Source organism: Hemicordylus capensis, chromosome 5, assembly GCF_027244095.1.
Source record: "Hemicordylus capensis ecotype Gifberg chromosome 5, rHemCap1.1.pri, whole genome shotgun sequence".
Taxonomy (NCBI): domain Eukaryota; kingdom Metazoa; phylum Chordata; class Lepidosauria; order Squamata; family Cordylidae; genus Hemicordylus; species Hemicordylus capensis.
In genome coordinates, this window is record NC_069661.1 from 219,470,431 (window position 1) to 219,496,968 (window position 26,538).

The 26,538-nt window shown below is 44.2% G+C and overlaps 2 protein-coding genes across 7 annotated transcripts in view; one reads left to right on the forward strand and one right to left on the reverse strand.

The window, feature by feature from the left end:
- The window catches only part of RAC2 (Rac family small GTPase 2), a 206,188-nt gene that overhangs the window by 125,949 nt on the left and 53,701 nt on the right, over window positions 1-26,538 (forward strand). The window lies entirely within an intron of this gene.
- CYTH4 (cytohesin 4) overlaps window positions 1-26,538 on the reverse strand; it is a 135,582-nt gene that overhangs the window by 43,792 nt on the left and 65,252 nt on the right. For 3 of the 6 annotated variants that reach the window (XM_053252407.1, XM_053252394.1, XM_053252393.1), the window contains exon 1: window positions 1,727-1,805. The exons of 1 other annotated variant lie outside the window; for it this stretch is intronic. In XM_053252407.1, the coding sequence (XP_053108382.1) occupies window positions 1,727-1,790 (64 nt within the window). In that variant the 5' untranslated portion in view covers window positions 1,791-1,805. Of the gene's footprint in view, window positions 1-729; window positions 748-1,726; window positions 1,806-23,619; window positions 23,737-26,538 lie in introns of those variants that run through there. 2 more of the 6 variants (XM_053252399.1, XM_053252406.1) reach the window with 2 other exon arrangements.

Genomic DNA, 26,538 nt, shown 5'->3' on the forward strand with positions numbered 1-26,538 from the left:
CTCCAAAAAGATCTCTCCAAACTGGGTGAGTGGGCGACAAAATGGCAAATGTGGTTCAATGTTGGCAAGTGTAAAGTGATGCACATTGGGATGAAAACCCCCAACCAAGTATATGCTGATAGGATCTGAGCTGTCGGTGACTGACTAGGAGGGGGATCTTGGGTTCGTGTGGACAGCTCATTGAATGTGTGGCAGCTGTGAAAAAGGCCAATTCCATGCTAGGGATCATTAGGAAGGGGACTGAAAATAAAAATGCCAATATTACAATGCCCTTATACAAAACTATGGGCCTAGAGCACCTTCCTTATGAGGCAAGGCTACAATACCTGGGGCTTTATAGTGTAGAAAAAAGATGACTGCGGGGAGACATGATAGAAATCTATAAAATCATGCATAGTGTGGAGAAAGTGGATAGAGAGAATTTTTTTCTCCCTCTCACATAACACTAGAACCAGGGGTCATCCCATCAAATTGATTGCCAGGAAGTTTAGGACCGAAAAACAGAAGTACTTTTTCATACAATGCATAATCAACTTGTGGGATTCACTGTCACAAGATGTGGTGACAGCCAACAACCTGGATGGCTTTAAGAGGGGGTATGGATAACTTCATGGAGGAGAGGTCTAACAATGGCTTCTAGTTGGAGGGCTATAGGCCACCTCCAGCCTCAAAGGCAGGATGTCTTTGAGTACCAGTTGCAGGGGAGTAACAGCAGGAGAGATGGCATACCCTCAACTCCTGCATCTCGGCTCCCAGTGGCATCTGCATGGTGTAGTGGCTAGAGTGATGGACTAGGACTGGGGAGACCTGAGTTCAAAGCCCCATTTAGCCATGAAACTAGCTAGGTGACTCTGGGCCACTCACTTCTCTCTCAGCCTAACCTACTTCCCAGGGTTGTTGTGAGGAGAAACCTAAGTATGTAGTACACTGCTCTGGGCTCCTTGGAGGAAGAGTGGGATATAAAATGTAAAATCATCATCATCATCATCATCATCATCATCTGGTGGGCCACGGTTTGAAACAGGATGCTGGACTAGATGGGCTTTGATCCTGATCCAGCAGGGCTGTTCTTATGTTCAACCAGGGTGGTTGTTTCCAATAAAATGACTAGGAGCCAGGGATCCAACACAGGCTCAGTAACTTATAAGTCTAGCTTCTGTTGAAGTATTAAGGTTGAAACACTGTTATAGAAATCATTACATGTGTAAAGCCTTGCTTTGGCAAAGAGACACTTTTAAGCTACTTGTATATCAATACACTTGATTTTGTTTCATTTTAAACTTCAGTCAGTGTCCTGTGAGTTATACTTCTCCCCACACAGCCCTCAGCTACTCTACTAAGAGGTTGTCAGGACACAAACCTAAGCCAGAAGGGCTTGGTGGCAGCAGTATTTTGGCATCATTTTCAGTAAAATTGGTCCCCACAGTTATAAAGTAAGGCAGCTTTCAGAGTTCTCATTTTAGTGGGAGGGGTTTTGATGATTTTTTTTAAAAAGCTTTCTCAATTTACTTCTATGGGGATTTTCACTGGAAAGAACCCGATCCTGACCCCAATTCTGTCTAGGGGTGTACATGGACAGTTTTTTACAGTTTGGACTGCAAAGTGGTTTGGCCAGCCGGTCGGTTTGACAGTCTGAGCGAGGCTTAATTGAGGGCAGAGAGAGGGGTGAGGGCAGTGCCAGGTCAGGGTGGTGAAAGGAATCTTTAAAAGTAAATGAAGTCCTTACTGGTGGTCTGGCGATAGCTGTGGAGCAGTGGTGCTCCCCACAGCAGCCAACACAGCTGCGGCATGACTCCAGCACCCACCTGACCGTCTCCCATCCCTCCTGTCAGCATTTCATTGAAATGCTGACTGGCTGGGCTTTCCCCCCAGTGTTTTTCAATGAAACACTGGCTGCGGGAGGAGAGGGACATGCCTCCCAGCCAGCAAGTGCCTCATTCACGGACTGGGTGCAGGAGGGGGCAAGGTGGTTCCCTGGCCAAGGGCGAGGGGGTTCCTTGGTGGTCCCCAAAACCCTGGGGGCCAGAGGACGATCATCCCCCCAGCTCCATGGTACCGACAAACAAAGAAGTAACAGAAGAAATTGTCTGACGTTCTGATTTTCACAGACCAATGTTTTCTTCAATCAGAGGCATATCTAGGGAAAATAGCGCCTAGGGCAAGCACTGAAATTGCGCCCCCTGTCCAAACATCTGACACCCATCTTTCATATAACTTTACCATCATATTAGCTGAAAAATACAAGTCAAGCTCGTTAAACTTTTAATATTTCAAAAACTATTTAGCAGTGGAAGTAGCCAGACCAAAAAATGCTGGGAAACTACACATTTCAGTATGCTGGGGCTCATGAAATACCCAAATACTATGTGGAGGTGTACTTGGAAAACTAAACAGAAGTGCCTGTCTAATTTTCTACTATGCATTGTAGCATCACTATTACGTAAGTTTTAAAAATAAATGGAGAATTTGACTTTTCCCAGATACTCTGAAAATAATTAAAGGATATGCAGAGTAAACTGTGTCACTGCTTGGAATATATTCTAGTATTTCAGAAAGACAGTTAAAATGAGAGAAAGAGAGCAAGAAACTCCCAGTGGGCCTTAATACTAAGGATTTCACACTGATTCAAAGACAAACTCACCATTAATAGCCATATTATTAAGACATCACATTTAACTCAGTTATCACAAGAAGCTAAGTAAGAGCAAATGAATACAATCCTAGCTCATAAGCTTCAGCTCAGTATTCACAAGCCCTGATTCTCTGTACACAGTGCCAAACTGAATATGTGTACAGTGATTTATATTAATTTTTTTAAAAAATTAACTGTAGCCCCTTCGGGGAGCTTCCTAAAGGCCATGGTGGGGTGTCTTCAAAGGTTCCCCCTCCCGCCACTGGCCTCTACGGCCTCGCAGCAACCATTTCAGCATGTGCGATGGCCATTTAAAAAAAATTTTTTTTTTAATGGCTGCTGAAAACAAAATGGCTGTCATGCATGCTCAAATGGCCTCTGCAAGGCCTGGTATGGCCTCGGGCCTCACAGGGGCCATTTGAGCATGCGTTTTGGCCATTTTGTTTTCGGTGGCCATTAAAAAATAATAATTTTAAAAAATGGCGCCCCATTCAAATGGCTCCTGGGGCACATGCCCTGCCTGCACTATCCTAGATACGCCCCTGTCTTCAATGGAGAGTAAGGCTTTCCAGCCCATTAGACAGAATGAGGTGGCCACTGATAGCACACATTTGGGGACACTATTAAACAGCCACAGAAAATGAAAATCCCTCTTATTTTGATAGGCTTCAAGTTCTTGAATTTTCTGCAGTTTTTATTTTTAGTGTTGCTGATAGCTTTATGAGACTTGGAACTTTTATAGCTTTGATAGATTTATTTTATTCTTTCGATATGTCTAAGCTGCTATGGCTGTGTTTGCAAAAAAAGTAGGATAAAATATATTGCAATAAATACAGGTGGCCCTTGTTATCTATGGTTCCAGCAAGCACAGTCTCGCGCATCCATGACGAGGCCCTAGAGACCTGGTTTCTCTATCCGTGGGTGAAAAAATAGGTGATTTTTGCCTATCAAAAGTTTCAGGGCCACCAGAAATGACTTCAGGGGCATTTCCAGTCTGGAGGCAGTGTGGAGGCATTTTGTGGCTCGTAAAAAGAAAATCTCATTATTCTTTGCTAAAATTGGAGGAATTGGGGGTTTTGGAGGGGCATTGCTGGAGACCTGAAGAGCAAGGCAGAGTAGACACATGAGTAGGGGTGTGCATTTTGGAATTTTCTTGTTTCAATTTGTATCCAAATCGAAACACCCCCGTTTTGTTTTGTAGCCGAATTTTCTGAATCCGAATCGATTTGGATTTTTTAAAAGGGTACCAGGGCAAAAAGAGTGGGTGGTGGTGGTAGTGTCCAATGGGTGGAAGATACCACCCAAATTTCAAAGGAGTTGGGCAAAGGGCTGATTTTTTGTGAATTTTTTAAGTTTACACATCTTTAAGAATTTTCCCATAGGGAATAATGAGGATTCCAGCAAATGTATCACTTCAAATCAAGGGGAAAGGGATGACCCAGAGTGGAGTGTGGTGGGTGGTAGTGCCCAATGGGGGCAAGGAAACTTCCAGAATTATCTCAAAAGAATTAGGAACATAGGAAACTGCCATATACTGAGTCAGACCATTGGTCTATCTAGCTCAGTATTGTCTTCACAGACTGGCAGCGGCTTCTCCAAGGTTGCAGGCAGGAATCTCTCTCAGCCCTATCTTGGAGAAGCCAGGGAGGGAACTTGGGAGCCAGGGAGGGAACATTCATATGCAACCAGGACAGATCCTGCTTAGCTATGGACAGAGGCGTAACTAGGGAAAACGGCGCCCGGGGCAAGCACTGAAATTGCGCCCCCCCACCGTGCCTCCCCCACCGCCGCACCCCCAGCATACATCTGACTGACACACATGTGTTTTTCCTCACAACAACCCTGTGAAGTTGGCTTGAATCTCAAACAACAGAATTATGATGCAATGATGATACACACTACATCAAGGTTGACTCAGCCTTCCATACTTCCGAGGTCGGTAAAATGAGTACCCAGAATGTTGGGGGCAATATGCTAATCATTGTAAACCGCTTAGAGAGCTCCGGCTATAAAGCGGTATATAAATGTAAGTGCTATTGCTATTGCTATTGCTATTGCTATTGCTATTATACTTAGGTTTTTCCTCACAAGCAACAACCCTGTGGAGTTGGCTTGTATCTCGAACAACAGAATTATGATGCAATGATTGATGATACACACCACATTATACTTTGGTTTTTCCTCACAAGCAAGAGAATATCTCCAAAGGTCCTGGCATATAACCCCCTCCCCCATTTTTCTTGCCAAACTTTGTGTCTTTAGCAGGATACCACAGGCACTTGTTAAAGCTAACACTGCAGGTTTTTCTGAGATGGAGCTGTTATAGGTGCACTTCAGCGTAAACTGAGATCACAAGGCAAGCTTTCACAGTGCAAAAACGAGCATGCCAGCAAGCAGAACTCATGGTAAAACTCTCTTGAAACACCTTGTAACAATGCACAGGCAGCTATGTTACACTGCTTGAGTCAACTCACACTGCTGTACCTCACAAACAACAACAGGCTGTGGGAATTGACTCTCAGTTCCATATACATGCATGCATTTAAGATTGAGTGCCAAAGAATCTTTATGATTGTTTTTCTTTCTTTTGGGGCGGAGAGAGGAGCATATAATGCAAACATTAATACCTGTTAGGCACCTGAGAACCATAGTTGGGCAGCTAAATAAAAGCCTGATTCTTTAATATGTTCCCCCCCCCACATGTGGCTTCTGTAGTTTTTGCAACTCATTCAATTTCTCACCCTGACACTTGGTCTGCTGCTTCCACCCACCCGCCGCCGAATCCTTTCTTCCGTGCGGGTGTCCGTGTGTGTCCTCATCGTCCTGCCTGCGCCTGCTGCAGTGCAGCCCCAGCCCCAGCCCCAGCTCCAGCAACCTCTGCAACGGCGACCGCGCCACCACGTGCAGGCAAACAGAGGAGGACGGATGCACCGCACACATGCACAGCGCGACTCGGCACGCCGGCCGAGTCGCACATGCGTGCGTCACTGACTAGAGACCCTCTGGCTGGCAAGCCACTAGAGGGCCTCTTTCTGGCTGTTCCAGACTAAGTGAGCGATGGAGCGAGTGAGCCTCAGCCAAGGGCAGGCGCAGTGAGCAGCATGAAAGGCACCCGCCGCCAAGCCAGGCCACTGACTGGCCGCAAGCGAAGCAATGGGGGGGGGGGCGGGCGGGCAGGTGCAGTGAGCAGCATGAAAGGTGCCCGCCGCGGCGCCCGCCGCCGCCAAGCCAGGCCACTGACTGGCCGCCAGCAAAGCAATGGGGGGGGGCGCGGGCAGCGTGGAAGGGACCACTCGTGGGGGAGGGGGCGCCGACACACTCCCTTTACTGCTGCAGCGCTGCTGCACTGAGCAGGAGAAATTTGTATTAAAATATATTTTTTTAAAAATTGGTCATGGCGGCGCCCCCCATGTGATCTGAAAAGATGGCGCCCGGGGCACGTGCCCCCCCCTGCCCCCCCTATAGTTACGCCTATGGCTATGGAGACAAGTCATGCTCAACCACAAGACCAGTTCTCCTCTCCATTGGGCAAAGGGCTGATCTTTTGTGAATTGTTGAAGTTTACGTGTCTTTTAAGATTTCTCCCATAGGGAATAATGGAGGTTTCAGCAGCCCCATAATTCCACTTGGGGGGCACTGGGGTTTCCCAGAGTGAGGGGTTGTGTATTGCACATAGGGTGCCAACCACCTCCATACCCACAAGCCCTTGGGGTACTGGGTTTTGTGTTTCTGAGGTGTTCATTGTAGATTCTCTGGTAGTATATGATATTTTCAGTGAAAAACAAGAATCCACTGTCATATGCTACCAGAGAATCTACACTCAGAACACCACAGAAACAACAGAACCCAGCACCCCATGGGTTAGCAACCCTTCCCCTGGCCAATGTGGGGTCAGTAAAGAGTGGCAAGAAGCAAAAGAGCCAATGGGGAACAAGGAGGGAATTGTCAGCAGGTCAGCCCATGATTTAGGTCACCAATCAGAAGGCTGGAAGGGTGGGAAATTCAAAGAGATGTCAAACACAAAATGGAGACTGACTCAGAGATCACCACAAAATGGAGGTCCGAAACAACAAAACGTTTTGTAGCCGAAACAGGGATGTTTCATTTTTATACAAAACTTTTGGATCTGGAAAATGGGTGTTTGGTTTTGTCTACAAAACACCCAAAACAGGCTGTTTTGGATACAAAACGTTTTGTATCCGAAACATTCCGTACATCCCTACACATGAGCAGCCAGCCTCCCGGGCTTAGGGCTTTCTCCAGGATGCCCCCCACACTTGTGGGGCCACATAGCCTCCAATCCCCGCAGCCCCCACCGGCTGCCATGTGGGCAGACGATCTGGCTGGCCAACTACAAGCTGAGGTGGCGGCAAGAGGAGGAAGAACAGGGATGGACCTGCTCTCCTCCATGTTAAAGGGGCTGTGGCTCCTCCAGTTTAAAGGGATTGTGCAGTGATTCAGAAGCCGAATCATTTTTCAAGCACATCCCTATTCATTATCTGCAGTTGACATATTTGCACCTATAGGCAAGAATGGAGCTTCTGAGAATAATGAGGGCCACCTGTACATAAAATAGTACCTATATGGTGCTTTCTTAACAAGTATGCATACTGGAATACTTTACCCTTGAAAAGCTGCACACCATTTTTTTAAAAAAATTTTTTAGCATATATATGTGTCTAGATAGAAAGGGGAAGTCCAGTCCATGTGTCCTGGAAACTCTTTCTCTAGTTTGCATTTCCCAGGCAGGGCCATTGCTAAACAAATAGTCAGAAAAGGGGAAACAATGACCTAGATCTGGGGAGGGGAGGGGAGGATAGAAGGGAATGAGCTAAAAGTCGATGCACATGTCTCATTCTTCTGTGGCATGTGGGCTTTACCCTAGTAAAGGAAGAAAATGTTTGCATACTCTACTCCACTTACCAGCACTACCCATCCATACTTGAAAACAATTCACACCGTTTATTCTTCAATCCATGTCTACCATGCCATCAGCCAATATTCAATGGCTTTGTTGCTGTGCAATAAATACAGTTGCAAACAGCACCTATCATGAGTGAGGCAATTGCATAAACTTTTCTCCATCACCATTGAAGGTGCAAACAGCTCAGACTAGAGAATAAGGATGCTGTGGTCCCATGTGGCTGGACCATATGGAAACAAGCAGCACTTTTGCAAGGTTAGATCCCAGTGCTCAGGTGAACCATGTGTCTTATTAAAGTTACTTCTGAGCAAGCTACAAACAGCTTTTGCATTGCATCTGAGAACCGGCATGGTGCAGTCTAGGGGTCAACAATCTATAGCACGTGTGCCAAAAGTGGCGTGCAAAATTATTTTGAGTGGCACTCACAGAGGTGTATCTAGGGAAATAGCACCTAGGGCAAGCACTAAAATTGTGCCCCCGGACCAAACATCTGACACCCATCTTTCAGATAACTTTACCATAATATCAGCTGAAAAATACAAGTCAAGCTTGTTAATCTTTTAATATTTTCAAAAACTATTTAGCAGTGGACTTAGCCAGACCAAAAAATGCTGGAAAACTACACATTTCAGTATGCTGGGGCTCATGAAATACCCAAATACTATGTGGAGGTGTACTTGGAAAACTTGGAAACAGAGTAGATATACACCCATCTTTCAGATAACTTTACCAAAATATCAGCTCAAAAATACAACTCCAGACAGTTAATATTTTAATCTTTCAAAAACTATTTAGCAGTGGATGTAGCCAGACCAAAAAATGCTGGAAAACTACAAATTTCAGTATGCTGGGGCTCATGAAATACCCAAATACTATGTGGAGGTGTACTTGGAAAACTAATTCACCGCCGCAACCCATCCCAGGCTGATTTTCGGGCCAGCTTGGGTCTGCAAAGATCAGCATGGTGGCCATTTTGGGGGCTGCCACATATGCTTAAATGGCCTCTGCAAGGCCTGGCAAGGCCTAGGGCCTCACAGGGACCATTTGAGCATATGTGGTAGTCATTTTGTTTTCGGCGGCCTTTTTTTAAAAATTTCAAATAATGGGTCCCCCTTCAAGTGATGCCTGGGGCATGTGCCCTGCCTGCCCTACCCTAGATACCCCCTGGCCCCGGGAGGTTGGAGACAGGCCTATAATTGCTCAACTCTGAGGGATCTAATGCAGACTTCTTTAGAAAAGGTCTAATTATTTCCTCCTTAAGACAAAGAGGCATCCTGCCCTCCCTCAGAGAAGCATTTATGATTTCTATCAGGCCGCCTACAACAGCCTCCCTGATAGATAGAATAAGCCATGTTGGACAAGGGTCAAGAGAACAAGTGGTAGGCCTCACCAATCCAAGCAGCTTGTCCACATCCTCAGGAGTCACAAAGTGAAATTGATCTAGTCGAATCGTATAAGAGGAATTATTGGACACCTCCAGTTCAGACATCAAATTAATTGTGGAGCCTCCATCTAAGTTGGCCCGAATCAGAGAAATTTTGTCCGCAAAAAATTCATTAAACACATCACAGTGGGTGACTGATGCTTCCAAATTTTGGTTCAAGGGAGCAGCGGCAGATACTAGTCCCCTCACAACCCTGAACAACTCCGCCGCATGTGAACTCGCAGAAGCAATACAGGCAGAAAAGAATTGCTTCTTTGCCGCACATATTGCCTGAGCATAGATCTTTAAGTGTGCTCTATGTCGTAATCTGTCGGATTCGAGTCGAGTCTTTCTCCACTTGCACTCCAATCGCCTACCTTGCCGCTTCAGCCTCCATAGATCTTCCGTATACCAAGGGGCCAATTTTGAAGCGGGTCAGAGGGGACGCTTAGGAGCAATTGTGTCTACTGCCCTGGTGAGCAAGTGGTTCCAATTCTCAACCAGGGCATCAACAGGATCACCGGCAAAACCAACATTTTGCACCGGCAAAACCAACTATATGTTAATCCCATTCCAGTGGCTGGCACTTGTGTGTGCTGAGGGAGAGTAAAGCGAGGTGAAGGTCTATGCAATAGAAGAGACCCTTAAATTTGTTATTAAAAAATGAATAAGGAAAGTAACCTCACCTCCTCTTGAAGCACCTATAACTCATAGGAACATAGGAAGCTGCCATATACTGAGTCAGACCATTGGTCTATCTAGCTCAGTATTGTCTTCACAGGCTGCAAGCGGCTTCTCCAAGATTGCAGGCAGGAACCTCTCTTAGCCCTATCTTCGAGAAGCCAGGGAAGGAACTTGGAACCTTCTGCTCTTCCCACAGCGGCTCCATCCCCTGAGAGAAAGATCTTACAGTGCTCTCACATCAAGTCTCCCATTCGTATGCAATCAGGGTGGACCCTGCTTATATAAGTTATGCTTGCTACCACAAGACCAGCTCTCATATATGTGTGCGAGCCAGACATGTCTGTCTAGGGAAGGGAGCTGATTGGCTGATGGGGGAGAGAAGGGTTCCCATGATCCCCTCCCCCAATCCCTACATCCCCTTTGGCTGCACTGAGGGCAGCCACTATGACCTGCAAACAGAACAACATCACTTGTTACGAGTTGCTGTCATGGGCTGGTTTGTCACCCATTTCCATAGAAATGGGTGACAAACCATAGGTCTCTTTCTTTCCAAGATGGGATATGATGGTTGATGGTATCAAAAGCTGCTGAGAGCTCCTACCCAGCTCCTCTCTCTCTCACACACAATAACCCTCATGTCTAGTTGTTTGCTCACACAACAGAAAATCAGGAGCCTTCACAGCTCCCAAAGCTGGTTAGGATGCTTGTCCTACTGAGTTTTCAATTGCATGAACTGCCTTAATGTCTGCTTCCTCAGGTGGTGTTTTAAGATCTATGTATTGAGAAGGTACAATGCCACCTAGGACCTCAGTTTAGGGGTGTGCACGGAAATGGTTTGGCCGGTTTGGTTCATATTTGGACCAAATTAGAACCGACCCAGTCCAGATATGGCCAAACCAGGCTGAACCAGTTTGCAGTTTGGGGATATACCTGTAAAGAGGAATCTGGCGAGGCTTCCAAGGAAAGGGGCATTCCCTATACTTTTTTTGTCCAATAATTTTTTATTCGATTTTTCCACAACATTAGACACACATACCTACACACACACAAAGAGAGAGAGAGAGAGAGAGAGAGAGAGAGAGAGAGAGAGAGAGAGAGAGAGAGAAGAAAAACAGGACTTCCATCTCATCATTAGAGCAAGTATCAAGAACTTGCCTGTATCTTAGGGCATTCCCTAAACTAAGGCGGCGGGGTGGGTGGGTGCAGAAGGGGTACTTAATATCTTCTTTTTGCAAGCAGTGGGGACAGCAGAGGCAGTGGAGGTAGTGGTGGGGGCACCTCCAAACTGCAGCCGTCCCGAGCTGTGTTTCAGGAGGGGGTTTGGAGGAGCCTCTGCCAGCTCTGCTGTCCCTGCCACTTGCAAAGAGAAGGTGCTTTCTGCCTTTGTATAGGGAATGCCCTTTTACTTGGAAAGGGGAACATAGGAACATAGGAAGCTGCCATATACTGAGTCAGACCATTGGTCTATCTAGCTCAGTATTGTCTTCACAGACTGGCAGCGGCTTCTCCAAGGCTGCAGGCAGGAATCTCTCTCAGCCCTATCTTGGAGATGCCGGGGAGAGAACTTGAAACGTTCTGCTCTTCCCAGAGCGGCTCCCTCCCCTAAGGGGAATATCTGGGCTCACACATCAAGTCCTCACCAGATTCCCCTGTACAAGTATATTGCCTAAACTGATTTGGGTCAGTATTTTTAGAACCGAGGTTGGTCCAGTTCAAATTTAGATCAGTTAAAACTCAGCACCCCCCTTGAAGGTCTAGTTCCAACTCAGGCTGGTTCAATTCGACCTGCAATTCAAATTGAACTGGTTTTCACTTCCTTACCTGAGTTGGTCCTTCAGAACTTCCAGTTACCACAAACCAATTTTCCATTCATTTTCCCTTGACATACTGTTCAAGTTCTAAACACATTATAGTAATCATTTACTTTTTGTTCTCAATATGTGTTAACACAACTTTTTTGCTGATAAAGGAATCTGTTTTGAAAGTCTGAGGTTTCTTGATGCTGCTTTATCCTGGTTTTTCCTTGAAGCAGATGTAATACTGTAGTTATAATACCAATTAAACACAATGTAGACATGACTGTGCACAAGCTTGCAGAATACATTCTCCACGAAATTTGTCACAAAATCAGCAGTTGTTCCCTCCCAAGGCCAGTGAACAGGCCATAATATAGCGCAACCATTGATCACTGTTACTTTGGGAGTGTCCACAATTCATGCTGGCACTTCAGTTCCTAGCATGTTTCTGAGCACAGACTTGGTTTTTTTGACCTTTTGCATGACTCCCGTGTCCTCAAATATTAATGCTGGGATAGGTGCCAACTGTTCTTCAGTAGATCACTCATTGTCTCTGATTCATGAGAAAGGTGCATTGCTATTACCCAGGACCACATCAATGCTGTATCACATGCATGCATCTCTCCTACTTTAGCTGACTTTCTCACAGCTGCCGTGGTGAATACATTGTTACTTAGTGCTTTATAGAAACCATCAGATAAGTCAGTTTGACATTTCTCAGACTGGTTGGCCATGCTTTCACAGACTTCATCAACATCCACAGCATCATTTGACCTTTTCCCATTGACTATGTTCTCAATGTCATTCCAAGGCTGTTCTGTTGGAGATAGGGCTGTAGCTCACTGACTGCGTGTTGGAGATGGCTGTGTTGGGAGCTGTTCAGAGCAACTCATTACAATGAAATGAAAACAGGATGAATAAAAATTGAAATGAAATAAAACTGAAAAGGAAAAGGAAAATTTGTTTTGCACACCCCTGTCCACATTTCCAGCTGGCATCTGTGAAAATCTTGCTTGTATGTCTTCAGAAATGTGTAGGGTTCTTCCACTGAAATGTCTTCAGAGCAGAATGTAGCTCAAAGGAGAATTTGCAAGAACAGTATCTACCAAGAGGAAGTATCCATCTGTGCAAGTTCTGTGTCTAAGGGCACTTGTCAAAATGCAGCACCAGTTTCAAGTATGGAAAATTATTCGGCCCCAGTCAGCTTCCAAACTGTTTTTACCACTTGTGCACTGGAAAATGCTGCCTTCTGACATATTTATTTCAGGCCAAGGCACAAATGGAATGTTCCTCCTTTTTATTTTTCCAAATCCAGCTATGGAGTTTATCCATTCTGCTGGCTTTTCTACTTTTCCAATCTAGTGCTTTAGTCTCTCAAATTCCTCTTTTAACTTCTGTTTTCGCTGCTTGGGACATATTAATAGATGCATGCATGCAGGCTCTGCAGTGCTAACTCTGTGCATAGCTTCCCCTCTATTTTAGAATGTTGTGTGGGAATATGTCCTCTACCCAGGGAAAGGTAAGCGTACTCAAGCCCCATCATAACTGAGATGGCTTCAAAACACATTTAAGCACTCAAATCCCTTGCTTTTCAGTTGGGTGTATGGGTACCTAACCATTTTCGGCTTGTACCCTAGAGATGATTGAGACCCTGGACCTCATTTTAAAATGTGGGGACTTCTGGCATGGTGGAAAGGTAGCAGGGCCACCAGTTCCCCAACAAACCAAAATCTGCCTCTGGGGCAACTTCTCTGTCGCTCCACTTCTGGCTACAATTGCTCTTATCGAGCCATGGTTGCAGGAGGCATCCCATTATTACCTAACACCTCCAGGTAAACTGGGCAATGGGGATGGCACAGTACCCTTACAGCAACCGACTTTCATAGGATAATATATGCCTTTTTAAAAAAAGAATTTTTGTGCCGCCAATTGGAATTTCAATGTGAGTGCCCAGGGACTATCTAGGGTGGGGCAGGCAGGGCACGTGCCCTGGGCGCCACTTGAAGGGGGGGGTGCCATTTTTTAAAATTTAAAAAAAAATTAAAATGGCCACCAAAAAAAAATGGCCACCGTGCATTCTCAAATAGCCTCTGTAAGGCCCTAGGCCATGCCAGGCCTCACAGAGGCCATTTGAGTATGCGCAGTGGCCATTTTGTTTTCAGTTTTTTTAAATGGCCACTGCACATGCTCAAATGGTCCCTGCGAGGCCCTAGAGGCCAGCAGGTGAAAGGAAACCTTTTCAGACCCTGACCCCCCCCCCATGGCCTTTAGGAAGCCCTCTGAAGGACAGGTAAAAGAGTTTTTTAAAAAAACTTGGCACTATGTACAGAGAATCAGGGCTTGTGAATACTGAGCTGAAGCTTATGAGCTAGGATTGTATTCATTTGCTCTTACTTTGCTTCTTGTGTTAAGTGAGTTAAATGTGAGGTCTTAATAATATGGCTATTAATGGTGAGTTTGTCTTTGAATCAGGGTGATATCCTTAATATTAAGGCCAATGGGAGTTTCTTGCTCTCTTTCTCTCATTTTAACTGTCTTTCTGAAATACTAGAATATATTCCAAGCAGTGACACAGTTTACTCTGCATATCCTTTAATTATTTTTAGAGTATCTGGGAAAAGTCAAATTCTCCATTTATTTTTTAAACTTATGTAATAGTGATGCTACAATGCATAGTAGAGAATTAGACAGACACTTCTGTTTAATAATAATAATAATAATAATAATAATAATAATAATAATATAATAATAATAATAATAATAATAATAATAATAATAATAATAATTCAATTTCTATACCGCCCTTCCAAAAATGGCTCAGGGTGGTTTACATAGAGAAATAACAAACAAATAAGATGGAACTCTGTCCCCAAGGGGCTCACATTCTAAAAAGAAACATAAGATAGACACCAGCAACAGTCACTGGAAGTACTGTGCTGGGGTGGATAGGGCCAGTTACTCTCCCCCTGCTGAATAAAGAAAATCACCATGGTAAAAGGTGCCTCTTTGCCCAGTTAGCAGGGGTTTTACAGTGGTTCCACTCCTACCTCTCGAACACCAGATGGTGTCGATTGGAGATTGTTGCTCTTCAAAATCTGAGCTTAAGTATGGGGTCCCTCAAGGCTCCATACTCTCTCCAATGCTTTTTAACATCTACATGAAACCACTGGGAGAGGTCATCATGTGATTTGGAGCTAGGTGTTATCAGTATGCTGATGACACCCAGATCTACTTCTCCATGTCAACTTCTTCAGGTAATGGCATATCCTCCCTAAATGCCTGCCTGGAAGCAGTAATGGGCTGGATGAGGGAGAATAAACTGAAGCTGAATCCAGATAAGACGGAGGTACTTATTGTGCAGGATCAGAACTCTAGAGACGATTTTGATCTACCTGTTCTAGGTGGGGTCACACTTCCCCCAAAGGAACAGGTCTGTAGTCTGGGAGTACTCCTGGATCCACACCTCTCCTTGGTTTCTCAGGTTGAGGCGGTGGCCAGGGGTGCTTTCTATCAGCTTCGGCTGATATGCCAGCTGCATCAGTTTCTCGAGATCAATGACCTCAAAACAGTGTTACATTTGTTGGTAACCTCCAGACTTGACTTCTGTAATGCGCTCTACGTGGGGCTGCCTTTGTACGTAGTCCGGAAACTTCAATTGGTTCAGAATGCAGCAGCCAGGTTGGTCTCTGGGTCATCTCGGAGAGACCACATTACTCCTTTGCTGAAGGAGTTACACTGACTGCTGATAGGTTTCCAGGCAAAATACAAAGTGCTATTTATAACTTATAAAGCCCTAAATGGCTTAGGTCCTGGATATTTAAGAGAGCATCTTCTTCGCTACAAACCCCACCACCCATTGAGGTCACTTGAGGAGGTCCATCTCCAGTTACCGCCAACTCATTTGGTGGTCACACAGAGACAGGCCTTCTCGGCTGCTGCCCCAAGATTGTGGAATGTGCTCCCTTTTGAGTTACAATCCTCCCCATCTCTGGCTATTTAAAAAAAAAGAAAAGAAAATGCTTTTTTTAACCCAAGCCTTCTCAGGTTTTTAATTTAAAAATACTGTTTGTTAATTTTATGGTTTTTAAATTATTGTATTGTTTTAACTTTTATATGTGCTATATGTTTAACTGTTTTAACTTTTTATGTGTTTTAATTGTTGTTAGCCACCCAGAGACGTATGTTTGGGGGGGGTGTGTATAAATTAAATCAATCAATCAATCAATCAATCAATCAAATATAGGTATGTGAGTAAATTTTCATACAATAACTCACTGCCTCATTGTTCCCCAAGAGAAGCAACCCAAAACAGAGGCCTAATGACAATATACATATCCAGCCAGAGACCCTAACTGTGTCTGAGAAGAGCCTCATTAGATCACTAGATTAAGATTCCAGAAGGTGGATGAGGTGCAGCCAGCCAGCCAGGAGCTCACTCTCCCCAAACCTCATATTTTGTTCAGCACTTGTGTTAAACTCCCACTCAACATCTGGTTCAGCACCAGCTTCAGTATTCATGCACTCAACTCTTGGCTAATCTTGCCAACTTGCAAGCTTTCCCATTTGGATATACCAGCTGTTCCTGAGGGTTGAGGCTGCCCTAACTTTCATTACTTTGACCATCTACCTCGCTGAAAGCCCGGATAGAGTGCACATTCCATTTGATGAGTTCCAAGAGACCCCCATGCCTAAGGATCTCTGAGCTGAAAACCACTATCCTTTTATTTATTTATTTTATTTTAAAGAACAAATATTACAGTTTAAGATACTCCTAAGAATGAAACACTTTCATATAAAGTTTGAAAGAAAGAAAGAGAAAAAAGTGGGGGGGGGGAGAAAAGAAAGAAAGAAAGAAAGAAAGAAAGAAAGAAAGAAAGAAAGAAAGGGAGAGGGGGAACCAGACAAACAACACATATATGTGTAATCATGTTCTAAAGCACATACAATTCATTAAATTTTGACCATATAGCTTAAAACTCTTCTTCTTTGTCTAAACGGCAAAAAGAAAAACCAGTTCAAATGCGGATAACGAACACATTTCGGTAATCCAAAATTGAAGTTCCAGAGTAAATCTGCTTTTCCACTGTCGAATTATGATCTTTTGGGCCACTCCCCAAGCACAAAGAATCCATAGTTGTTGGTAGAGTGTTAAATTCCATATCCTGGGAATATATCCCAGGAGGACATAACTGTCTTTAAACAACAATGATAATTGCAATGTCTTTTTTACAATTTTATGGACTTCATCCCAAAAAGATGCAATAATTGGGCATGACCAAACCATATGTGACAATGTCCCCTCATAAAGATTACATCTCCAGCAAACCACTATCTTGAAATCATCTCAAGTCCTCCCAAGCCAAGAACCTAGCTGCCTGAAGTTCCCCTTGCCCAGCGGATTTCCAACCTTTTCACTCCAACACAAGGCAAAGTGCAAGACAGGTAGATATAACCCCTTCCTGCAACTGCCCACTTCAGAAAAGGGATTTCCTTTTTACTATTGTTTAATAATTAAGGGGGGAGGGGGCTGGAAGTCCCTTAATTCATTTGTCCCTGTTATGCCTTGGTGGTTAGTGGATGTCTAGACATATCAGCCCTGAAACCAAGGGGAAACCCTATATACATATTTTCCCTCTTTGACAAACAGAAGCACAGCAGAATTGGCCCGAGGCCTCTAAAAATCCCCATCCATTCCAGACTCCCTCCACTATCTGCCTAAATTATAGTGAAACTGGGAGCCTAGACTTCTTGCATTCATCTTCTTGCAAGGTCTAGCCTACGCCCGCACTTTTCACACTGCACACAGCCACTCCCAGTTTAAACCACCTGATTCACCTTGAAATGCAGCTGCATTGCATTGTATTTTGTGTTGCAGAGTTATTACTTAACCTCTATAAGTAATTGAACAAGAAGCCAACTTTAACTCAGAACCAGAGTTTGAGATTTATTACTAATTAAACATAGGCTAGGAAGCCAACTAACAATCTCTTATGCAGAGAGAGGGAGAACCTCTCAGTATGAATTTAAGTCAGCAAGTGAAGAGCAGTCAAACTGTGACTCCACCTCCAAGGCAGTACATAGACACATTCAAACATAGACAAGCATGCCCCAAGGAACTGAGACATTGTCCACGGCAAACATCTCAACATTTCCCTATCCCTTCCTTTTCTAACTTGTCTGTTTCTCTGATTTATCATTCCCTGTGTCAGTTAACTCTGCCTGTCTTAGAAACGATTCCCATGTAGCACTGGCACATTAAGCAGCTAGTTTATCACCAAGGAGACTCGCTAGGAGTCACGTCTGTTAAAACTCTATGGTTTATTCCATTCATTTCAATGAGCATTATTGAATGCATTGCTTTTTTGTGTTGTTCTATTAAATGTCTATTCTATTAATTTCACATATGAGAATGTATGTTCTGATTGTTCAATAATTGTTAAGCATTTTGCATTTGAAGTTTGTTGCCTCTCCTTTATATCATCCCCATGATCACGCTCAGGTTAGCTCTCACTGTAAAGTTCCTGCAGCCTATACTAGGAGGTCATTCACACAATCAAGAACTGTGCTCTACCCAGCTTTGGGAGCTATGTGTGCTCCCAATTTTCAGTTGTGTGGAAGCAAGGTGGGAGGAAAGCTACTCAGGTTTTCCTCTTACCTTGCTTCCACACAACCAGAAATTGGGAGCACACAGCTCCCAAACCTGGGTAGAGCACAGTTCTTGATTGTGTGAATGACCTCTCTGTGTTGAAACACATCTCACGGCAGAGAATTTCATAGATTAATTATACCTGGTGTGAAAAAGTTCTTCCTTTTGTCCTAAATTCCATGGCGATCAGTTTCATGGCATGACTTCTGGTTCTAGTGTTGCAAAAGTGGGAGAAACATTTCCAAACCATGGATAATTTTATAAATTTTATAAACCTCTACAGAGGTAGGCAACATGCAGCTCTCCGGATGTTGATGAACTACAACTCCCAACATCTTCAGCCACAATGTATTACAGCTGGGGATGATGGGAGTCGTAGTTCAGCAACATATGGAGAGCCACACATTGCCTACCTCTGCTCTATCATGTCTCCCCTTAGTCAGCTTTTTAATAAACTAAAAAAAACCCAGATGTAGCCTTGCCTCGTAAGACTCTGAGGACCTTGGATGTCTGCTTCTGAAGGAAAGTTGACACAAGCTGAAAACTCTTGTGGGTTTATTTCCCTCAGGCAATGTAATGGGCAGCCTTCCATCAACATGAAGGACCCGCTAAAGGCTGCTTCTGCAGAATTTAAAAGGCAGCCCTGACAGTGCAGCATGATGAGGAAAGAGCATCAAATCACTTCTAGGGAGCCACACAGTGCTACTCCCATTGGAAATAATGGATAGAGCACTGCTGAGAAGTGGGTTTATTTATTTATTTATCTGTCATATTTTTATAGCGCCTGATATGTAAATCTCTAGGTGGTACTAATCCCAACATTAAAATCACAGGTTAAAATACATAAAACATGATAAAAACAATATAAAACAAAGGATTAAAATTATTAAAATTCTAATTAAAAGCTTGTGAGAACAGGAAAGTCTTGTCTGAAAACAAACAGAGAAGGAGATGCTCTTATTTCAGTGGGGAGCATATTCCAAAGCCCTGGGGCAGCCATAGAGAAAGCCTGGTCCTGAGTTGCCACCATACGAGCTGGTGGCAACTGTAACCGGACCTCTCCAGAAGATCGTAAAAGGCAGCAGGGTTCATGACAAACGAGGCACTCTCTTAAATAACCTGGTCCCAAACCATTAAGGGCTTTATAGGTAATAACCAGGACTTTGTATTTCACCCAGAAGCATATTGGCAGCCAGTGCAATTCTTTCAAAACTGGTGTTATATGGTCCCTTCATGTTGTCCCAGAGACCAATCTGGCTGCTGCATTCTGTACCAATTGTAGTTTCCAGACTACGTACAAAGGCAGACCCACATAGAGTGCATTACAGTAGTCAAGTCTGGAAGTTACCAGCATATGTACCACAGTTTTAAGGTCATTCACCTCTAGAAATGGACATAACTGAAGCTGATAAAGAGCACTCCTGGCCACCACCTCAACCTGAGAAACCAGGGAGAGCTTTGGGTCCAGGAGCACTCCCAAGCTATGTACTTTGTCTTTCAGAGGGAGTGTAACCCCATCCAGAACCAGCAGATCTAAACCATCTCTTGGGTCCCAACCCCACACAAGCAGTACTTCCATCTTATTTTGTTTCAACTTCAGTTTATTATCCCTCATCAAGCCCATTACCGCCTCCAAGCAGGCATTTAGGGAAGATTTGCCATTTCCTGATGAGGTCAACATGCAAAATAAATCTGGGTGTCATCAGCATATTGATAACACCCAGCACCAAACCTCCTGATGATATCTCCCAGTGATTTCATGTAGATGTTAAAGAGCATCGAAGACAGTACGGAGCCTTATGGAACTCTACACTTCAGTTCTTGCTTTGCAGAACAACAGTCTGCAAGCGACACCATCTTGAAGTTTTAAGTCATTCCGCAGCAGGAATGTTCACAAAATTGGTTCCGTGCACTCCCAAGAGGGCGGGGTGGGTGGGTTTACTTTAAGGAGCAGGGAAGGTGCCTCTTATCTGCCCATTCCTGCTCTGCCGCTCCCCTCCCACCAGTGCTTTCCCAAAAGGTGTGGGCGCAGGGCTGCAGCGTTCAGCATCGTCACACAAATGATCAACCTGTGTGCATGCGCACACGCCATTTACATGGTGATGCTGAATACGGCTGTAAGGAGGAATGCTGCCACCCCACGTCCACACTTTTTGGGAGAGTGCCAGAGGCGGGGGGGAAGCAGTGGGGCAGTGATGGGCAGCTAAGAGACACCCTCCCTGCAGCAGCCCTGGCAGGGCCCCAGAGTCAATGTAGGGCTGCCCAATGCCCATCACACCAATCCTTATCTATATCCCACCACTGTATTATTTTAAGGTTTTGGTCATCCTAATTTATGAACACTCTATGTAGCACATGTAGCATAATACACAGGGCTCATATGCCAGTTAATAATTTACGTCAGGTGCATGGGTTGGGGAACCAACTTTAATCAATCAATCAACTAACAAGCAAAATAGACTAAAGTAACATAATCTAAACAGCATTTCAATCCAAGAGTTTATCTGGATAAAAGCACTTGGTCATTAAATTTGCGAAAAACTGACAAGGTGCAGCTGAGGAGGATTCCCCAGTAATTAAATCCAGAGAGGGGGGATTACTGTGGAAAGACCCCCATTCTTCTGGAAAGTATATTAGGTGAAAGGATCAGGGGTAAAGGGGATACCAATACCATACTTCAGGGATTCTCAAACTTGGGTCCCCAGATGTTGTTGTTGACAACTCCCATCATTCTGAGCCACAATAGTAAAACAAACAAAAAAAACAAAACCATTGTGGCTGGGGACTATGAGACTGGTAGTCCAGCATCTGGGGACCCAAGTTTGAGAACCTTTGCCATACTTGATTCCTGCATTAAAGTAAAGTGTGCTGTCGAGTCGGTGTTGACTCCTGGCAACCACAGACCCCTGTGGTTGTTTTCGGTAGAATACAGGAGGGATTTATGATTGTCATCTCCCACACAGTATGAGATGATGCCTTTCAGCATCTTCCTGTATCACTGCTACCCAATATAGATGTTTCCCATAGTCTGTCTGGGAAACATACCAGTGGGGATTCGAACTGGCATAAGAACAGCCCTGCTAGATCAGGCCCAAGGCCCATCTAGTCCAGCATCCTGTTTTGCATAGTGGCCCACCAGATGCCCCTGGAAGCCACAGGCAGGAGTTGAGGGCATGCCCTCTCTCCTACTGGTACTCCCCTGCAACTGGTACTCAGAGGCATCCTGCCTTTGAGGCTGGAGGTGGCCTTTAGCCCTCCGACTAGTAGCCGATAATAGACCTCTCCTCCATGAAGTTATCCAAACCCCTCTTAGAGCCATCCAGGTTGTTGGCTGTCACCACATCTCATGGCAGAAAAGTTGATTATGTGTTGTATGGAAAAAGTACTTCTGTTTGTTGGTCCTAGACTTCCCGGCAATCAATTTCATGGGATGACCCCTGGTTCTAGTGTTATGGGAGAGGGAGAAGAATTTCTCTCTGTCCACTTTCTCCACACCATGCATGGTTTTATAGACCTTAATCATGTCTCCCCACAGTCATCTTTTTTCTAAACTAAAAAGCCCCAGGTGCTGTAGCCTTGCCTCATAAGAAAGGTGCTCTAGGCCCCTGATCATCTTGGTTGCCCTCGTCTGTACCTTTTCCAGTTCTACAACGTCCTTTTTGAGATGTAGTGACCAGAATTGTACGCAGTACTCCAGGTGTGGCCACACCATTGTTTTGTATAAGGGCATTATAATATTAGCCGTTTTATTTTCAATCCCCTTCCTAATGATCCCTGGCATGGAATTGGCATTTTTCACAGCTGCCACATTGAGTCAACACTTTCAACGAGCTGTCCACCCCGACCCCAAGATCCCTCTCCTGGTCAGTTACCAACAGCTCAGATCCTATCAGCTTATCATCAGCAACCTCCCATCAGATCCCATCAGCAACCTCTGGCTTGCTAGTCAAGTCATTTCCCCACTGTGCCATTAGGTGGCTGATGATTCCTGCATTAGGGCAGTAGAAATGCTTTCCTCCTTTGGACAGAGGTTTATTTCTTTATGCATGTATTTATTATTTAAAGCATTTGTATATCACCCCATATATAAATCTCTGGGTGATATAAAGGCAATAACTGTGATCTTTTCCATATACATCTGTGCTACAACTTCTGGTGTAGCTGATCAGATTAACAGATCTCCTCTTGCAACAGTTGTGTCAAGAGAACATTTCAACAGTTGTGGCTTTTCTCATCCCTGCATGTCAAATTTATCCTCCTGAAAGTCCCTCTTCTACACAGTTATTCAAGTTGTGTCTCTGACCTTGGCACTGAACTGACCACCCTATTCTAGTAGCAGTGAGTAGCACAGGCCAGACCTGCTGTGTGTCAATCAATAGCCCTATTCAGACATTACATGATATGTGTAGGCATGCTTTTGTGTGAATGACATGGTGTGGAGTTTTTGGTTAATCAATTCATTGATCCAGGCCAGCTTTTGAATGGTTAGTTAATTTTATTCTAGTCCTGGAGAAGAGGTGGGGCTAACAAACAGCCAGCAGCAAGAGCACTGAAGGCAGACTGCACTTGCCTCTCTGTAAATAATATCTGTCTCATTAAACTGTTAATATTCCTGATTCAACTCCACTGTCTTGTCCTTGCATACCATCACTCTCTTCTCTGGATTCTACACACGGGTTCATTATAAAAGTAAACCTGGATACAGTTCCCTCAAATACATGGTACAGACAGGGTGTGTATGGCTGTGCATAAGGATGTGCACAAAACTGGAAAACCTGGGTTGTTTTGAACCAGACTCAAATCAAACCAGGTCCAGTCCGGTTTTGTGCACACCTGAACCGGGCCTGGTTCTGCTCAAATTCAAGCCCAGTTTGGGGTGGGGTAGGGTCGAGACTGCACCGGTAGAAGGGAGTCCGGTAAGGATTCCCCTTTACCAGTACAAGAGAAGGGGTGAGGAGGGGACCTAAAGAAAAATAGTTGGGATGGGAGGGAAGTAACAATCTACTTCAAATCTACTAAAAGTATGTGGCCCGACTTGGAAGTAAGCTTCACTGGTTTCAGTGAGGTTTACGCCCATGTAAATGTGCACAGAATTATAGCCAAAGATAAATGACTCTGACTGAAATGACAGTGACACCAGAGCTGGATCTGCCCCCTTTTAGCACACAAATACCTTAGGAAGGCTAGAAAGCCTAAAGACATATACAGCAGCTACTTTGCTGAAGCTAAGCAGGCCTGGGTTTGGTCAAGATCTGGATGGGAAACCCCTTGAAATTCCAAACACACCACCTTGACTTCAGTCATGGAAGACAGGACGTAAATACCTTAGGAGTAAAGAAAGCTTCAACAAGATCAGCAAACTTTAAAATCCTACCCAGATGCCCAGAACATCTCCTGTTCCATTTCTCCCTTCTACAGGCTGGTGAGATAGATCCTTCTGGGGCCCCAAAGCATGAATATAAAAAAGGCAGCATAATAAAGACCTAGTCTATATTTCTTTAAGATCAGACTTACTGGTGGGACAGGCATCCATGGCGAAGTCTTGTCACGAAGTCAGCCCTAGCTGTAGGGCAGCGGACAGTTTCTCTTCCCCCTTTTGTTTCCTCAGAATTAAAGTGACTTCAGTGCAACTGTAGCTAAGAAAGATGTAGGAAGCACCCCAAAGGACTACACACGGCTGTGACTCCACCCTTTCCTCCTGGTTCCTTCTCATGTGTTCAGGTTGACAGAGGAAACCATTTGTGTATGTTACCAACCGAGTGCAAATGCTCTTTGGCTGTTTCCTGGAAAACCCACAGTGTTGCAACTTGCTCTCTAATGCTCAGTTTGTGTTGAAAAGAGCAATGCAACCCACACACATTTATTCATAAGCAAATCCCACACAAAATTCAGCGGATTTACTACTTCTACAAATATTTATATACCACTTTTCAACATAAGTTTCCAAAGCAGTTTACATAGAGACATAATAAATAAACCAGATGGATCCCTGTCCTCAAAGGGCTCACAATGAAAAGAAAGAAACATAAGAGACACCAGCAACAGCCACTGGAGGGATGCTGTTCTGGGGCTGGAAAGAGCCAGTTGTTCTCCCCCACTCAATACGGAGAATCGCCACTTTTAAAAGGGGCCTCTTTCCCCAGTATTTTGAGTATCTTTGCCCAGTATCTCTTCTGCTTTGGTTTGCAGCCCTAGCTGGTCTATAGTTTTACCCAGTATGCTTGAGGAGGAAGAGGTAGAGGGAACTTGTAAATCCAAATCATTTTCTTTGTGAGATGGGGCAAAATGGATTTCTGTCCATCTTAGTCCTTGAGTTTCCCATAGGAAGCCAATACAATAAGTTGGGGATTCTCAAACATAGCTCCCCCCAGATGTTGTTAGACTGCAATTCCCATCTTCCTCTTGGGGGCAACAATAGCTAGGAACCCAAATCTGAGAACTCCTGATTCGGCTATTGTGGCATGGGCTGATGGGAGCTGTAGTCCAACAGTTTGAGAACTCCTGCATTAAGTAGGCGGTAGAGAAGTTTTCAGAATGTTGTGTCCTCCTTTTCCCTGATGCTGCCAATTAAGTGATTTGGAGCTTGTGTGAATAACACATCTATTTCTTTAACACAACATGAAATAAAAGTAGGGGCTGTGGAGAAAAGATGATGCAGATTAGGAAGATCCCAAGTTGTCACAGCTTGAATGTCTGTAGAGGTGACCAGGATCTAATGGGTGGTCACACGAGAAGAAGGCTCCTAAATGGCGCAGCATCATGTGCAGGCCAGCTCTTGGCTGATCAGCTCTTGGATCATCCATGTCATGTGCAGGAACCTTATGCATGAACAACTGTCCATGTGTAAATGCATGACCTCCAAAGACTGTGGCAAGCAGGAGTGATCCCATTTTCCTGCAGGCATTCAGTATATACCTTGGAGAGGGATATATTTGGATGCCTCTTCTTTCTAATCACTCATGCCAAACTATATGAAATATGTGGTTGTGTATCCCCTAGCCTTCACACATTTTTTTTTTAAAAAAATTTTTTTTAATGAGAAGCAGCTTTTGGAGGCTGTGATTAGGAGTAGAAGAGTGGCAGGAAAAGGGGTTGCTTAACCCTTTTCCCATTTTGAGGTTATTGAACTTACCTGCTCAAAATCATTTCTTTATTTGACTTGTCTGCTCAAAATCCTTTCTGCAACTGCTTTTCTATCTGTGGAAGAAAAGGTACAGGGTGCCCTGATATTTTTCTTCACACAGAGAAAAGCCACAGGCAAAAGAGCTATGCAGCTTCTCTCTACACTGCTCTTCCACTCCTAATCATAAGTTTTCATTCTGAAATATGAACACTGTCCAGAGAAAAGAGACATGCATTTTTGCACCACATTTATTTAGCACTCACGGTGAGGAAAATGTGTTCTGAACTTGTTTCAAGAGCCCTTTAATTTATTTATATATCAGTAATCCAAAAATCTTCAGTTTAAGATGAGAGTTAAAATGCTTTATATTTTCACTCATGCTCTAAAAATCAATCAATCATTATGGTCCTAGATAGGGATGTGCATGAAACCGGTTTGCCCGGTTCAGTTCAAACTCGAACCAGGTTTGAACCAGGAGGGGGTGGTTCGGTTTTGGTTTTGCTTGAACCTCCCCCCGGTTCGGTTCGAATTCAAAGTGGTTCAAACCGATTTGAACTGGTTAGAACTGGTTAGAACTGGTTCAGACACCCAAAAATTGGTAGGATGGTAGCTGGCACCCAGGGGTACCTGCCACCCAAACCCGAAAGCAATCGGACACTCGCACGATTTTTTATGAATTTTTGAAAATTATTTCTATTTTTCTCATAGGATATAATGGCACTCGAACCAGCCCATTATTCCTTATTGTGGAGCACCCATGGGTGCCAACAACCATGCAAACCCTGAAGCAATCATACAACCCTATGAATTTTTATGAATAATTGAAATATTTTTAATTATTTTTCTCATAGGGTATAATAGGACCCAAACCAGCCCGTATCCCCTATTGTGGAGCACCTAGGGCCACAAAAGTGGGTAGGTGGTAGACAACCAGGATTGCCTACTATCCACAAAGTTCCAAGGCAATCAGACACTCCTCTGATTATTGGTGAATTTTAAATTTATTTTGGAATTCCTCATAGAGAATAATGAGGATTGCAGCAAATGTATAGCTTCACCTCGGGGAGAAAGGGGTGTCCTAGAGTGGAGTGTGGTGGGTGGTAGTTTCCAAGGTGGGCAAGTAAGTTATCAGAATTATTTGAAAGGAATTGGGCAAAAGGCTGGTTTTTAAGTGATATTTGAAGTTTATGTGTCTTTAAGGTTAGCAATGAGAGTGGATTCATAGTTTGTCATTGAAAATCTTATATGCTACCAAAGAATCTACACTCAGAACACTTCAGAAACAACAAAACCCAGTACCCCATGGGTTA